Raw genomic sequence first — 17,002 nt, forward strand, 5'->3', positions numbered from 1 at the left:
ATCCCTTTTTTTTTTTTTTTTTTTTCTTACTATGTGTTTAGTTCGGGAGAAGTTACCATGTGGAATGTGATACCAATAGGAGTTCATGCTAGGGAGACCAACTTTAGATACCAACTTGTGTACCAACTCTCTAATAGAGGTGGAGCCCACCAATACAATGAGTCACACACTCTATTAGAGAGTTGGTACACAAGTTGGTATCTAAAATTGGTCTCCCTAGCATGACCCAATACAAAATGCTTAGAGTTCATTCAAAAAATTAAAGTTATTATGTGTTTATAAATACTTTTATTGAAAGCACGTTGAAACTCTTATTAAAAATTCAAGTACTTTCTAAATAATTATCTAAAAAGCACTTCTATGATTATGAAGAACTTTGTCTTTTTGCCAATCGATATTTGAAACATATTTTTTTAGTACAAGCGATAATCTAAACTATAGAAGGAGAAGATTTCTCACGCACACACTCTACTACAATGTTGTGAGGGCTCTTTTCCATTAGGTTAGTTAGATCTATAAATCCATTTTCCTATTAAGTTTTTTAGAGTCAAAAATTGCTTTTAGCCATTTCATATATAGTCGCAGTACGACCTTAATCTTTTTGTAGGGAATATATTTATTTGGCAACAATTACAACCCTATTGTTATCAACCCAAAAAAATCCATTAAAAACCTACAGTCCTGATCTCTTGAACTACACGGGTTCAAGAGATTTGTGGTCACTCACCGTTGAATGTAAATTCAATGGTTCACTCACTCTTGCACTCCTTTTAAGAAACTTTTTTGAACTATTAGATTAATATCCAACGGTGGGTGACCATAATCTCTTGAACTCCTGTGGACCCAAGAGATCGGAACTGTAAAAACCTAATAGGAGCTTTGTCAATTTGGGAATTCAAATTTCATATCCTTTTATTTATTATTTTATTTGTTTTTATCACGCAAATGAACCCTATTTGAAATCGAGCAGCGTCCCATTGTATAAATTAAAGGCGTCAACGTGCTTGAAAAAAGAAAAGAAAAGAAAAAAAGAACAAAACAAAAAGACTGGAATATTCAAACATCGCGTGCGGGTAGAGGCAAAATTGGTCCACGCTTGGGTAAAATTTAATTTAACAAACAATAAAATAAAAACTGTTGAGTCATTTTGTGTGTGTTGAATTTCAAATCTTTAAGAAATTAAACCCGAGAAACAGAAACCGAATATTTTATTTTCAAAACACATAAGAAACAAAAAGAAAACCAAAATAAAATAACAAAACAAAAACACATTTAGTGTTTCTGAAGCATACAGACAACAAAGGCCATCGATGGCCAGCACCGATGCGAGCAAGGCACTCTTTTTCTTCAATTTCCATATCCGGGTAATACGCGTGTTGTTTCTGTGCTCGTCGTTCGATTTTCTTTTGTCTTTGTTCTTGTTTGAGGTGTTGCAATCTCAATTCTTTGTTTGTATTAGTATTTAGGAGCGAGACCCAGTTGTTATTTTGCTTCAATTGGTGGCTCGTGGAGGCATTTGGCTTGGAAATCTCGTCTGGGTATCTGTGTTTTGGTCTGTTCTTTGTTCTTTATGTTGTGGTTTTGTTTTTTCTTTTGATTAGTAATGGTTTTGGAGGGGAATGGGGTTTTGTTTTGGCTTTAATTTTTAATTTTTATTGTTGCAGGATTTATCATACTGCTATTTTAAAGTGAGGCAAGTTAGGTTTTGGCAAAATCCCAGCTTTTAGTTTGAAAATTGGTATCTGGGTGGAAATTTGTATGGGAATTTGTTTTCTCTCTCTCTGAAATTTGCTTTCATCAATGATTATGGTGAGAAGGTAGACTTTGGAAAGCGTAGTTTAAACTCTTGTTGATGAATTGTTTTGCAGTTTGAATTGGGGTTTATTGTATTGAGAAAGCTGGTTCCTTTCGTACAAAAAAAAATAAAGGCTGGTTGCTTGGTTTTAAATGAGGAATGGGATTTGCTTTATTTTTAAGTTTTTCTTGTAAAATTCCCAACTTATTGTTGTTAGAGCAAATGAGGAATGTGGGTTTTAGTCAAGCCCAGTTCTGAATCGATCTGAGTTTGTCCTCATCTTGCTGAATATGTTTATAAATCTGCAAATTTATTACCTATGTAACAATGGAAGCTGGAAATGGAAGTTTCAGTTTGGTTTTGGTTTATCTTGATTTCTTTTCACTTCGTTCTTCTGTCTCATATCACTTTTAAAGCAGAAAGACTTTCCATTTTTACTTCAAAATATTTTCAAGGGGCATGATTTCTTCTCCAATCTCCATAATGTCCTTTCTTCCTTTTCTTATGAACTTTTTTATTGCTACCATAATAATTATGCAATAATAACATTTGGATATTGATTTTTAAACTAGAGATATTAAGCAAACATAGTTATTTTATAATTATGGAAAATCATAACTTACTGCACCCTTTTCTTGTAACACTCACTATCAAAACAAATTCCACAGTTCATACCAGTAATCAATTTTCCAGCATTTTTAGAGCTAGAAGGGCACTTTCAGAGCTAATATGAAAAAATCCAGATATTTATAGGTGTAAGGTCGACCCTAGGAGATTGTCTCCTAGCTGCCAAGCAAGAATCTTTTCCAAGCTCATTAGATATCCGAAAGCAACTGTAGGTTGCATCAACTGAACTCACTTGCTCATATCTCATCACATTTCTAAGTGTTTTGCGCTGACTAACCAGTGCCATACTGTGTCTTTTTCATGAAAGTTTGATGCTAATCTTGTTTTTTGTGTTTTTTCTGGATTTTGGACAAAAGTTGAATAATAAATTGTGTAGAAAGTATTTCATTCATAGCATGTGATATACCATTTTTTTAATATTTTGTTTGACAGAAATAGCATGTCCATGGAGAATTGAGGTGGAACAGAGGGCAAGTTGAATATTGTTTTGGGTCTTTGAGCCATAATTTTTTTAAGATTTGAATCACTCGTGTCTTCTGGGGGAACTTTGCAAGGGGTTCTTCAATTTGAATCATTCGTGACTCCCAGGGTCATTTTGCAAGGGGGTTCTTGAGTCTCACCTAACAGTTCAGATTATGACATGGCAATGGCAAAGTTGGAGACAGGTAGTATGCTCAATAAAACTTCCCCAGGTTTGGGTGGAAAAAATGGTCTTTATTCAACCAATGGCGTGCATGAGTTACTTGAGTGCCCTGTCTGCACAAATTTGATGTACCCTCCTATTCATCAGGTACATTTGCAGTCCAGATATATTATGTTTCACCTGAATTTTCTGTTTAACAATTTAAATTAATATTACTATATATCACAAAATCATGCAGCCTATAATATTCTTTGAAAATTTATTGGTGTTGCCTTTAGATTTCCTATGGCAGAACATTCAGTGAATGCAATTGCAATCATGAAATGTTTTCTACTTACTTCACTTTAAATGTTTTATAATGTATTTAAATGATGTTACAAATTAAATATTATTTACAGCCAACTTCTTCTCATCACTGGATAAAATATAGGATTGCATTTTTAATTACTTTTAAAAAAGAAAAATGAGAAAAAAGAAATTATTGACCAAATACACCAGACATGAATTAATGGTTTCAAGCATAAAGGTTCTTCCCTTTCCCCCCCCTTCCCCTACCCCACCAACCAAAGTGACCTTGACAAGACATGGATATATTATTTTCTGAGGGATTTTCTGTAAATCCTCCATGAAGGAGGCTAGAGTTCTTTCTTTTCTCATTACATATGGGAAAATTATTAACAAAGCAATGGTTGAAAGGAAAGAAAATCTTATGGGTGCGTACATGGTAGCACATATGGTGTAGGTAATTGTAGCGGATTATATATTTTTAGTTTAGATGACATTGAGTATTAGGCTTAATAGGTGTGGGGTCAGCTCATTGTCAATGAAGCTTTTAACTGTAGGTTTCCAGTGGTGGAGTGGATGGTTTAAGGAGGGAATATGTTTTGGAAGTTTGGTTGCTCCAGTGTAAAAAATAATTCTCATAAGGGTTTGAAGAGTATGCTTTGCAATTGTAGAGGAATATTGTTTTGGCTTGACTTGTAAACTTCGGTTGCTTTTTATTTTTTTATTTTTTGGGATTGACAGTTGAAACTAATGCCTGGACTCATCATCTTCATATAGTATCTTATGATAAGTTTGCATGATAGTTCTGTGATGCTTCTTTGCTTTAATTTGTTGCAAACTTAGTTCAATATATAAAATTGGATAGAACTATCATGCAATCCCCCTTTCTTCGGCCAAAAAAAAATAAAATAAAATCGTGTCTGTAGTGTAGATGTGACCCCTTCATTTTAGTGGTTATTGTTGACTTAATTTATTTAATCATCTGTATTATTGTTCGTACTATCCACAGTCTATTATATAGTGGAGTAAACCGTTTTATTCTACTACTTTTAATTTTTAGGTTTTCTGAAGACTAAATTCAGTAAATTGCAATCCCTATGTGCCTTTTACTCAAGTGATAAAATTCTTTGCTTATTGACTTTTTGGGGTCAGATTTCCACGAATCCCCTTGAAGTGACCAATTTCTATCTCTTTCTCGTCTCTAATTTCTTATCTTCTTTTAATTGAACCCTAGGGGTAGTGTCTTATGATCCGGTCTCACATGTTCTTTTTTACTCAATCCTTATGTTTCTAAATTCTTATTTTGCAGTGTCCAAATGGTCACACATTATGTTCAGACTGCAAGATTAGGGTGCACAATTGTTGTCCCACTTGCCGCTATGAACTTGGAGATATAAGGTGTTTGGCCTTGGAGAAAGTTGCTGAATCATTGGAACTTCCGTGCAGATACCAGAGTTTAGGCTGTCATGATATATTTCCATACTACAGCAAGCTCAAACATGAGCAACACTGTCGGTTTCGTCTATACAATTGCCCTTATGCTGGATCTGAGTGCTCTGTTACGGGTGATATCCCTACTCTTGTTGGGCATCTTAAGGAGGATCACAAGGTTGACATGCATGATGGGTGTACCTTCAACCATAGATATGTTAAAGCAAACCCAAATGAAGTTGAAAATGCAACTTGGATGCTAACTGTAAGTTTTTCTTTGATTTTGTTAAACATTTTTATAAGAAAAAGTATAAAATCTGGTAGTTTAACCCTCCTTTTGTTATGGTCCATCTTTTGTGCTATGCCGCTTATTGATTCCTCTTGGCTACCTATTCTAGATATGGAAGTCTGACCTGCATCTTGAATTTTGTTTTCTCTTGCAGGTCTTTAATTGTTTTGGAAGACAGTTCTGTTTGCACTTTGAAGCCTTCCAGCTAGGCATGGCTCCAGTCTACATGGCCTTTTTACGATTCATGGGTGATGACATTGAGGCTAAGAAATTCAGCTACAGTTTGGAAGTTGGCGCAAATGGCCGTAAGCTGATATGGCAGGGAATTCCTAGGAGTATCCGGGACAGTCATAGAAAAGTTCGTGACAGCCAAGATGGACTCATTATTCAGAGGAATCTAGCTCTGTATTTCTCTGGTGGGGATAAGCAAGAACTAAAGTTGAGGATTACTGGCCGTATATGGAAAGAAGAATGAAGATCTGGATAGATGATTTGTGTTTAGGTGTACAGTTAAAAACTCTGAGAATGGCTAGGGTAGCCCCATGTTGAAGCGTCAAATGTATTTCGATTGGGTTTTTCGTTTAAAGTTGGAGTTTAAGTGATTGAGCTTGAGGGTATTTTGCAAACTGATTTATCTGCTGACTGCCTGCCCTGGTAAGATCAGAGAGTTGCAACCTAGTGTTGGAAATGGATATCTGAATTATTCAATGGGGTTGATGGAAGTGCAGCAGGATGTCCCTGTTTTGAAGCAATAATTTTGTTTGGTTATTGTGTATGCTTTACCCTCAAGACTGACACGAAGTCCTTGGCTTCATATGTATCTAAATACACCTATTGCCATGTATTTGTACCTATGTGTTTCAGATGCAGTGTGGTCATTAACACCATATGGCCTGAATTGATGAATCTATTCAAGAGATTTTCTTTTGCTTGGCTTGTTCTGAATCTGTTCAAGAGTTTTTCTTTTACTTCAAATTCAGTTGACTGGAATGATGGATAGCAAGAGAACATTCCCTATAGCTTTCTAAGCTCACCTAAAATAAAATACTGCATTCTCTTGTCATGGAACAGCAGCAACATGCTTTTGGGTTGGACTGTTGCCCAACTCAGTCAATCCATTGACCACAAAATGTGACAGGGACATGATAGCTACATTTTGTTGGGGAAAAACTGTGTATACTCCGGTCTCATTGTCCGTTTCTCTCTCTCTCTCTCATTGCGCGACACTTGTGAAAATAAGGGCACTTATTGGGAAGAAAAACTTGCATATTCCGGTTTCATTACCTCTCTCTCTCTCCTTCTTGTCTTCTCTCTGTCTCTTGAAGTTGAAAGACTTTTTTGCTAGGTAAGATAAGTCTAAGAGTCAGCTGAGCCCAAGGCTGGGGGGGAAAAGAAAAAAAAAATTTCGTTCCAGCGGTCAGCCCAAGCCCCAGGGGGGAGTGGGTTCCACCAACTCGGGCCAGCCCGAAGGCCAGTTCAGCCCGAGGTGAAGCCCGCGGGCTGTGACGTCAGCGCTGGCTTCACGTTGACGTCAGCCTCGCGCTACAGTAGCCGCCAACGACTAGCTTCCACGTGTCGGCGTCTGGGCTCTCTGATATGATTTTTTCCTTCAATCCAACGGCAGCCAATCTATCTGCAATAAAAAAATGAAAAAAATTGTTCTTCCACGTGTCGGCGTCTGGGCTCTCCGATTCAATCCAATAGCAACCAATCTTTCTGCAATAAAAAAATGAAAAAAAATTGTAAAAACTTTAAAAAAAAATACCAAAAAAATTACTGAATTTTTTTTTTTTCTGTATACCTTATTTCCATTTTCAACATTTAAGTAAATGTCTTTGTCCTTTTACTTTCATTTATTTTTATATTACTCCATTTACTTAAGTTTACAATGTAAATAAGGAAGTACCCTCATTTGGATTCAAATAAAAATCTTAGAAAATCAAATTCCCACCAAATCAAAATATGAAAAATCGGTTTTAGTGCAAAATACTATTTAGGCTAAAAATGATGGCTCATTAAGTCAATATATATTTCATATTAAAATCCCATAAAATCAAGTTTTCTTATTTGATGTGTAAGGAATAAAAGCCGCCAAAAATTATCTTGAGAAAATGATTATTCCGAAAAACCATTTTTTATACTTAGCCAATATTGCACCTCCGCTAAAAAAATTATGGGTCCGCCCGTGTCTATAAATACCAACCAATACTCTTCACTTTTAACACAAAATCCTCATACTTTTTTTTCTTCTATTAATACCAACCAATACAACTAATAAAATAAAATCTTATCTAATATGAATAGTATTGACACGTAGGAACCCAAAAATCTTATCCGAAAATATTATCCAAATTAATTATTTAAGTAAAAAAAAGTTGTGAAAAAACAAAAAAAATGAATAGTAATTGCCCTTAGCCATGGCAATGGGTGGAAACACAAAATACTATTTGCAAGGGCAACCACTATTCACGTGAATAGTGGCTGCCATAGCTCCCCTCTTGCCATGGCTAAGAGCATTTCCACCAGTTGCCCCTTGCCATGGCAAGGGGAGCCCTAGGGCAGCTACTATTCACGTGAATAGTGGCTGCCCTAGCCCCCTCCAGCAAAATGTGTTTCCAGCAGTTGGGCTTGCCATGGCAAATACTATTCATTTTTTTGTTTTTTTCACAACTTTGTTTACTTAAACAATTAATTTGGATAATATTTTCGGATAAGATTTTTGGGTTCCTACGTGTCAATACTATTCATATCGGATAAGATTTTCGGTTTCAAATTTCATATAAATTTCAGATACATTTCAAAATTCAAATTTCATATAAATTCAAAATGTCAAATTTCAGATACATTTCGAAATTCAAATTTCATATAAATTTGAAATTTGAAATTTCATTTGAATTTCAAATTTCAGATAAGATTTTCCCCCTCTAAGATTGCGCCGCGTGTCATATCTATCTGTGTACATTTTTCTATAAAACCAGAGGTTCAGCTCATACCTCCCACACCAGTTCTTCTCTACATTTCCATTTCTCAAATTTTAGATTTCATTCTCCATTCTCAATGGCAGACATGGAAGAGGTTTTGGAGAGGCAAGAGCGAGAAACTAGAGAAAGAATGCGTAGACGAGCTGCAAGCAAAAGGGCGCAGAGAGAACTAGATGAGCAACTTGGCATAGCAGTTGCTTTGCTGGAGGAAGAAAATCAGGGTAGCCGTGGTTCACGAGAAAGCCGTCGCCCAAATGTGGATAGACATAGACATTCCCGAGGTAAGAATCTTATGGAAGATTATTTTATCCCACAATCTCTGTACTCTAATGTTCATTTTCGAAGGAGATATAGAATGCAACCCCATTTGTTCAATAAAATCATGCATGATATTTGCAATTATGATGAATATTTTGTTCAAAAGAGAAATTGTGCTGGAAATTTGGGACTTCTTCCAGAGCAGAAGTTCACAGCTGTGATACGAATGTTGGCGTATGGGTCATCTGCTGATCAGGTGGATGAGATTGCTCGGATGGGGAAGTCCACTGTTTTGGAGAGCTTGGTGCGATTTTGTGATGCAGTGGAAACTCTGTACACCAGAGACTACCTCCGCAGACCTACGCCCAGGGACCTGCAAAGGCTTCTCCAAAAAGCTGAGTCTCGAGGATTCCCTGGCATGATTGGTAGCATTGACTGCATGCACTGGCAATGGAAAAATTGTCCAACTGCTTGGCAAGGGGACTACGGAAATAGAAAAGGGCAGAAAAGTATCATCCTGGAAGCAGTTGCTGGTTTTGATACATGGGTTTGGCACGCCTTCTTCGGAGTTGCCGGATCTCAAAACGATTTGAATGTCCTAGGTCAATCCCCGGTGTTCAATGATGTTTTGAGAGGTGAAGCCCCAAATATCACATATGAAATTAACAATACCATCTACCAGAACGGGTATTATCTAGCTGATGGCATATACCCGAGGTGGACAACATTTGTGAAAACAATTCCACATCCCCGATCCCATAAGCAAAAATTTTTTGCTCGCTATCAAGAGGGGTACAGAAAAGATGTTGAGAGGTGCTTTGGTATCCTTCAAGCTCGGTGGGCTATTATCAGGGGCGCGGCACGTCTATTTGACGAGGAGGTGCTTAGGAGTATAATGATGACTTGTATCATCCTCCATAACATGATTGTGGAAGATGAATATGATTACGATGCTGATGACGTGTATGAACCAAATCCCATGGACACGGCCCTAACACGAATTTATGAAAAACCAGTGGGGCCAAATGGAGAACCAGTGCAGCATGAACCGTTGGTTAGAGACGGTAGTTTCATGCCCCGTATGATTGATCGCTACACGGAGATGCAATCGTCGTATATTCATGAACACCGTCAAGTTGACTTGATGGAGCATTTATGGGCGGTGAAAGGCAATGAAGGAAATGAAGGTGAATGAAGTGAAGTGAAGAAGTTGTTTTTAATTTATTATGTTTATGTTGTATGTTGTTTATTTTTTGTTGTGGGTGGGTTGTTTATTTTTATGCTTTGGTTGTGGGTTGTTTATTTTTTATGCTTTGGTTGTGGTTTGTTTATTTTTTTTATGCTTTGGTTGTGGTTTGTTTTTTATGTATGGAATGTTTTGAATAAAAAGGATTTTTGTTGAATATTTTCTTTATTGACTAAAAGAAAAGCAATACAACTAATAAAATAAAATACATGAATTAAACAAAACAAAAAATACAATGAAATCAAAGGCAAGTAAACTAAGACATGAAAGGCAAACAAACTATTTTAATGGTTTCCATCATTTAACCAATCCGTGTTGCTAGGTCCATCGTCACGAAAAAGTCTTCGTCTCATAACATCCCTTCGTTCTAGCTTCCAAAATTGTTTTGTTTCAGGGGACATATGGCTTGTATCCATGGCCATGGTTTCCCGATCTTTTTTTTCAATGTTTTGTTCGCGTACATACTCCCTTTCTTTGCGTACATACTCCCTTTCTTTTGCATATTCTACTTGAATAGCCATATCGTGCTCTTGTTGTTTCAAGTCCATTTCAATTCTCATGGCTTGGTGCTTTGAAAGTTCCTCCAAAAATTTAGATGCATTCTTGCTAGAATTACTCCCTCTCTTCGCCTTCGCCGCCTTCCTCCCAATAGGCCTTGGCTCATTTTCAATGGGTGAGTCTTGACTCATCGGGGAATCCATAGGTGAATCCGATGCCGGCGTCTCATGAAGTGGAGTCTCGTTCAAGACTACCGTCGGACCGGTTGGAATAATTTGGAATCTCTTACAAGTCTTCACCACCTCCCAACAATGGGTATGGTTGAAACTTTTTTTTCCCTTGCCCAGTAGCACCAAACCACATTTGTGCTTGCATAATCTATAAAAAAAAAATTAAATGGAAATGCAAGAAAATTTATAAAATATTGGCAATGCAACATGTAAAAAAAAACTAATGGAAATTAAAGAAATTTTAAAAAATGCAACATGTATTAAAAAAAACTAGAGACATATTAACAAAATATATAAATTGCAAGAAACATTTAAATAAAAATTAATATGACATAGAAATTAATAGAAGGAAAATGACAAATAATTTACCTCACTGCTAAGGTTTTCTCCGCTTCGATGGTTGTCAATCGCTTTTGCTAAGGCATTTCTCCATTTCCCCAACTCTTTATTAACAACTTTCCACCTACTGGATAATGTCATTTCTGTACGTGTAGAACCAATTGCCCTTTCACAAAATGCTTGATGAATTTTTTTCCACATATGAGAAAATTTAATCTCATTGCCCGTTACGGGACAATGACTAACTTTTTCCACATATGAGAAAATTCAAAGCTTATGCCAAGCAAGCAGCAAACTTTTGAGTAATTGTAGAATCAAAAGATGAGAATTAACAAATAGATAGTTATATGATCCAAGTTAATATCTTATCTGCTAAAGCATAATATTAATATCAAACTTAATGTGACAATTATCATCCAAAGCATCTACTATGGATCCAAACCTAACTTTAGGTTGCCCGGATGACTTTGTAAATCAGAGACGTTTTGAGCCTCATCTACAAGGGTCTGTCAAAAGCCCGTAATAATTTTTCCAATAAATTAATTTCTTATTGTTCCATTACACTCCCACCTTCGTTTTCTTTTATGGAATTTAATAATAAAAGAGAGTTCTTATTTATTTATTTATTTTTATCATAAACAGCTCCTAAACTCCTTTGAAGTCTTCATTTTAGTTTTTTAATTCTGAAATCAATCAATGTGGGTCTTTAATTTTTTATCTACACATCAATTTGAGTCATACTATCACATTCCATCAAAAGTTTCATTAAAATTGATAAACTTTAAATGGTATTTTCGTTCAAATATAACTCATCTACAAAGGAAATAAAATAAAATTCACGTTTTTGCTCAACAAGGCGATATGAAAATTCAAATGATTGAAATGAAGATTTTTGCAAAGTTTAAGGACAGAACGTGATGAAAACGCATAATAAAATCAGTGTTGCATTGCATGGATGGCTAATGATTAAACTAAAGAAGATCTGGTAATCAGAATACGCTAGTAGTACTAAAAAGACCAAGAAATAAAACAAAACCAGCAAATAAAAAGCATGAATTGCCCGGTGAATTTTGGGCCGTTGGATGGGCACATCAACCTCACAAAGATGAGAAAAATAGCAAATAAAATGGGGGACGTGCAACGTGGGGGCATGTAAAGGCAGACGAAGTGGGGTTGGTTTTAGCGGTTAAACTCCCGTTGGCCGAGTTTCCCGCAAAACAGAGAAGCTCCGTCGTCCCAAAACGGACCCCTTCCCTCACAAAATACACAAATCTTGTTTTCTTTCTCCTCTGTTTCCTCTGTTTCCTCTGTTTCTTCTCTGTCCCTCCTCCCCTCTGCTTCCGCTCCCCCATCAGCCCGTTTTCATCATTCAAATAATTTTTTTTCCTTCTTCTTATCTTCACCTTTATTTTTTAAAATTTGTAGAATATTGGCATTACCTCTGTGATTGGTTGCATTCTGACAATAGGTAATTACCCTTATGCTTTATGATTTTTTTCTTTTTGGGTTACTCTGAAACTAAACAGATCTTAATTTGTTGATGGTTTCTTTGTTCAATTTTTTTTTCTTCATAAATTTGGGACAAAAAAGGAACATAGAGGATGCCATTTGGAAGCTAATTTGTCCTCTTTTGGAGTTTTATTATTATTTTTTTCATTATAAAGATTATAATTTGATATGGGAAATTTCGGAATTGCAGGAACAATTTTTATTCAGAAATTTTTTTGGGTGCTGAATAAAATTGTGTAGCACTAGTTGTAATTGGTGTTACATGGGCCGTTGATTTTGGTGTGCCACCACAACTTTGAACAATGTCGTGCTGCGGGGGTGCGGAGGAGGAAAACTACGGTCCACCTGCTAATCAATATAACGCTGCCCCACCTAGAGGTGGAAGTACATATGGAGCAGGAGGTATTATTTTATTCCAATTTCTTTCTCTCTCTTAAAAAAAATTGGTGTTTTCTTATTTGCTACATTGTGAGGTCCATAAGGTTGGTGGTGTTGACTGTTATCATTTAGCAGTTTGGTTGCCCAACATCTTAGCTCAGGTATGTTAGACGATCACTCGACCCAAAAGCTTAACTCCTTAACATGCTCCCTCTCATGAATCCCCATCTTGCGCATGAGGGAGGGTGGATAAATGAGTTAAGAGTGAGGATCAAGATGGGTAAGGTTCGACGATTCTTTCTAATGTAATTGAAAAGAATAAGAGGTGGATGGGGGTTTGAAGGTTTCATACCAACCGTCTCTTGAAACTAGAGCTCTGATACCATGTTAGACATGTTAGACAATTACACAACTTCAAAAGTTTATTGTTTGAAATCCTAAAAAAGTTAAGGTCTTAGAGAATTTGTCAACTACATACATCAAGCTAGAATGTCCAACATTTTATCAACTTTCATGCATTACTTGTTGCACAAATTATGCACCTTGTCAAGCATTACAAACCATTGCATTGTGTGTTATAGGCAATGACAGAGGAGAGCCAAGGAGTTCCAATACGGTCAAAAGTGGAGCTCCACAGAAGGCCTTACCGATCGAAATACCGGCTATGTCATTGGATGAATTGAATAGGTTAACGGGTAACTTTGGTCAGAAGGCATTGATAGGAGAAGGTTCTTATGGCCGAGTTTTCTATGCAAAATTGAGTAATGGTAAGAGTGCTGCAATAAAGAAGTTGGATACGGGCACATCACAAGAGCCAGACTCCGATTTCTCAGCACAAGTAAGATTTTGTGCCATAGTTATTTCCACATTCATGCTGCACATTTTACTCAAAATTTTGTATCAATCTTGTGCAGTTATCAACAGTGTCAAGACTTAAGCATGAGCATTTTGTGGAGTTGATGGGGTATTGCTTGGACGCAAATAATCGAATTTTGATATATGAGTTTGCAGCAATGGGCTCTTTACATGACATATTACATGGTATTCTGAGTTATATATTTGGTTTTTGTGTTTGCTTGTACATTTGTCTCTGTTGGAAACCGATTCATTGATTTGTTGTTCTAACTGCAGGAAGGAAAGGAGTACAAGGGGCTGAACCAGGTCCAGTTCTTACTTGGAATCAGAGAATTAAAATTGCCTATGGTGCAGCCAAAGGCCTTGAGTATCTGCACGAAAAAGTTCAACCTTCAATTGTTCATCGCGATGTCAGATCCAGCAATGTCCTCCTCTTTGATGACCACGTCTCCAAAGTCGCAGACTTCAACTTGACAAATCAGTCATCTGACACAGCTGCGCGACTGCATTCGACTAGAGTCTTAGGAACATTTGGCTATCACGCTCCTGAGTAAGCCTTAGCTCTTGTTTTCTGAATGTTTGACATGATTCTACTACCTAATATAAATAATATTACTAGCTTAGAAGTTAAGCATTGGCGTGAGTTTGATAGACTCTGCCCCCTGCAATGGTTAGGAAGAGATGCATAGTTTACATATTAAGGTTAGTATAATATACAGCATAATGTTTTCTTGCCAGATTCTGAATCTTGACCTTCTAATCCATGGTCAAGATTCACAGTTTTCGAACGTAAACATCTTATGTTGCTAGAAAGTCTGGAAATATATATCAATAATTTTTCTATTACCAGAGTCAGCCTTTCTGATCTTCAAACAAAGTTGAGCAAATGCATATGTTCCTCATCTAATTTTAAAATCATTGCTTTTCTTTATTATTCAGGTATGCCATGACAGGGCAGATTACTCAGAAGAGTGATGTTTACAGTTTTGGGGTTGTTCTACTAGAGCTTTTGACAGGAAGAAAACCTGTAGATCATACAATGCCAAAGGGGCAACAGAGTCTTGTTACTTGGGTATGTACTTTTCTCACTGTCTCAGACTCTCTCAGTTGCTTTTAGTTCTACTTTTTCAAGCCTTTAACATAAACACACAAAAACATTTACAGGCAACTCCAAGATTGAGTGAGGACAAAGTGAAGCAGTGTATTGATCCCAAGCTAAACAATGACTTCCAACAAAAGGCAATTGCTAAGGTCTGCTTTAGCATCCTTTCTCTTAACCATGTTACTATGAACAATTTTTGGAATGCAATTCACACTCCTAATTTGTCAACCCGCACTCCTTTTGCTAGCATTGTAAATAAGAAAATATTGATTTTTAAGCGGGCAGGTTCATAACGGCTGCCTAGATATATTATATCAGACGATAGATAAATGATTGATTCAAATTACCAATTTTTCTAACCATTGATTTTCATTGAATGTTTCAGTTGGCAGCAGTGGCAGCACTTTGTGTTCAGTATGAGGCGGACTTCAGGCCAAACATGACGATTGTTGTGAAGGCTCTACAACCACTGCTTAACTCAAAACCTGCCGGCCCAGATTCAAACGCCTAACAAATTTTCAATTCAACCCCAGAATAGAGCAACTTTGGCTTGTGTGTGCTTTGTAATGTATCTTTCTTGTTTGTAAACCTATTCCCACTTTGCTCCACTGAAACAAGAAACTCTCACAAGGGCATGTTCTGCATTGTCATTTATCTGATTCAATACCCTGTGAAAGATCATTTGCATTTGGTAGATGGTATTGTGAAACTTGCATTAAAAACGCAAGCTACTTAGTTATTCCTCTAGTTTAATGAACCTTTTTGTATTTGCATATTCTTAATTCTCATGTCACTTGAGTAAGTGTTAGATATTGCGATTCGGATCGAACGCAATGACGTTCATTCTTTCTTACAGAACAAACTTTTTGAGAAAATCTCACTTCTTCTTAGTTTTCTTTTTTGATTAACATGATGATTGATTATTTAAAGTACAAAGTAACTCTTTACTTTTTTCCTCAAATGAAAAAGGAGAATGCCACATGGTACAAAATGACTCTTTACGTTGAAAGAAAAGTCAAATCTAACAAACATGATCTCATCTATACGTTTTGAGAATGTAAATTTTATGGATATCCATAAATAAATATGAAAGCAAAGAATAAAAACAGAGCCTAGTATAATTTTAAAAGCTAATTGTGTTCCATATGCACATAGAAAAGTTTAAAAGCTAGTATATATCATTTTCACATGACAATGCAGTTTATTGGAAATACATGAGAATCATTTTCATGGTTTCTCCTGCATACATTCGCTTGGCCCCACTTGGTATTAGACAATCCATGGGATGGGATCGCCATCCCATATACATAGAAAAGAGGGGTCCATATATTGACACATTTTTATTCCCATTTTTAAAACACTAGCATCCACGTCAATTTTGATAATATCTTGTCAAACGATAGAGAGATTGCATTTATAAATTACGTCATAAACGCAGTACAAATACAAAAGCCTGAAGAGCTAGAACTGAAGTGCTACACCAAAAACAGAGGGTTGATTAATACCCTCATCAAATATTTTGATAATATTTTGTTTTTACTCAGCAATTAATACCCCATACATACTTTGTTTGAACTTCATGTTTTGACGACAGAATGACTACACTATGCCCCATCCTCCTAACCAAAGGGGAAAAATGTCGACGCAACCTCCACATAGGGACAAGAGCGCTGAAAGATTTATTAGTATTATTTTCTCTTTTGTTTTGTTAAATTAGTTCCAATAATTTATAATTTCTCATTGTTGAATAAAATATTTGGGATGCTTCTTGTAGCATGCTAATTTGGTAATAATAGAATTGGAAAACAATTTCACCTTACTTAGGCTATACTTACCACACTTACGTTCAATTATTAGTACATATGTGGGTGAGCAAACGTGATACTCTAATAAATATTTAAGCTAATTACTTGTGAGTGTCTAGTCGACAATACAACAATACGATTTAAATAATCTATTTTGTATATGTTCATGTTTTGAAAGAAAAGTATAATTGCAAGGATATAAATAATAAAATGATCATATAAATAAACTTTCGATTACTTGCTTTTTGCAAGAATTATACTTGTATGGATCAAGATATGGACGGTATTCTTGCGTATAGCATCCAAACAATGTGGTATTGAAATTAACGAATGGCGAGGATAATCGGGTCCCAGGTGTGGAAACATTAACGATGAGTTATGATAATGTAATGCTCGAATATATATAGTGATTCATATATGGAGGCATAATTAGAATGAGTTCTAATTTGTAAATATTATTTGTGATTAACCCTATTGTTATTCCCACTACCGGGTTAATTAGAATGGAAAATGTCACAAGCAGTAGAGGTGAATGGTAGTTTTGGTGAATGAGAGGGTAAAATAAAATTATGGGGGGAGCAATTGATTAATTGAGCCAAGTTATATGTTTTTGTTTTTGTTGTCAAAGTTAGGAAGGGAATGATGGGTTTTCTCACACGCACACTATCAAGGTGCTATGGGAGTTCAAACTTGAGACCACTAGTTTGCAAATCAAAGTCATTTTCCACTAG

At 36.1% G+C, this 17,002-nt stretch overlaps 2 protein-coding genes across 3 annotated transcripts; both read left to right on the forward strand.

Moving 5' to 3' along the window:
• Positions 1-1,193: 1,193 nt before the first annotated feature.
• On the forward strand, positions 1,194-6,006 carry LOC117633844 (E3 ubiquitin-protein ligase SINAT2). Of its 2 annotated transcripts, XM_034367656.1 has the most exons (6): positions 1,245-1,364; positions 1,460-1,552; positions 1,665-1,809; positions 2,855-3,212; positions 4,660-5,046; positions 5,225-6,006. In XM_034367656.1, exons 4-6 carry the CDS (start codon positions 3,063-3,065, stop codon positions 5,543-5,545), a joined length of 858 nt encoding a protein of 285 aa, XP_034223547.1. In that variant the 5' UTR covers positions 1,245-1,364; positions 1,460-1,552; positions 1,665-1,809; positions 2,855-3,062; the 3' UTR covers positions 5,546-6,006. The 2 variants fall into 2 exon arrangements, with proteins under 2 accessions (XP_034223546.1, XP_034223547.1); XM_034367655.1 differs by lacking the exons at positions 1,460-1,552; positions 1,665-1,809 and having other exon boundaries at positions 1,194-1,364.
• Positions 6,007-11,839: 5,833 nt separating this feature from the next.
• Positions 11,840-15,233, forward strand: LOC117633843 (probable protein kinase At2g41970). Its single transcript, XM_034367654.1, has 8 exons — positions 11,840-12,090; positions 12,322-12,533; positions 13,091-13,347; positions 13,424-13,550; positions 13,641-13,914; positions 14,304-14,436; positions 14,529-14,615; positions 14,852-15,233. Exons 2-8 carry the CDS (start codon positions 12,434-12,436, stop codon positions 14,975-14,977), a joined length of 1,104 nt encoding a protein of 367 aa, XP_034223545.1. The 5' UTR covers positions 11,840-12,090; positions 12,322-12,433; the 3' UTR covers positions 14,978-15,233.
• Positions 15,234-17,002: the final 1,769 nt, after the last annotated feature.

Source organism: Prunus dulcis, chromosome 7, assembly GCF_902201215.1.
Source record: "Prunus dulcis chromosome 7, ALMONDv2, whole genome shotgun sequence".
In the NCBI taxonomy this organism is placed as follows: Eukaryota; Viridiplantae; Streptophyta; class Magnoliopsida; order Rosales; family Rosaceae; genus Prunus; species Prunus dulcis.

Coding starts and splice junctions, on each gene's coding strand:
- LOC117633844 (XM_034367655.1), top strand. CDS start 3,063: ATGGCAATGGCAAAGTTGGAGACAGGTAGTATGCTCAATAAAACTTCC. Junction 3,213..4,659: donor TGTACCCTCCTATTCATCAG/GTACATTTGCAG, acceptor CTTATTTTGCAG/TGTCCAAATGGTCACACATT. Junction 5,047..5,224: donor ATGCAACTTGGATGCTAACT/GTAAGTTTTTCT, acceptor TTTCTCTTGCAG/GTCTTTAATTGTTTTGGAAG.
- LOC117633843 (XM_034367654.1), top strand. CDS start 12,434: ATGTCGTGCTGCGGGGGTGCGGAGGAGGAAAACTACGGTCCACCTGCT. Junction 13,348..13,423: donor ACTCCGATTTCTCAGCACAA/GTAAGATTTTGT, acceptor AATCTTGTGCAG/TTATCAACAGTGTCAAGACT. Junction 14,437..14,528: donor AACAGAGTCTTGTTACTTGG/GTATGTACTTTT, acceptor AAACATTTACAG/GCAACTCCAAGATTGAGTGA.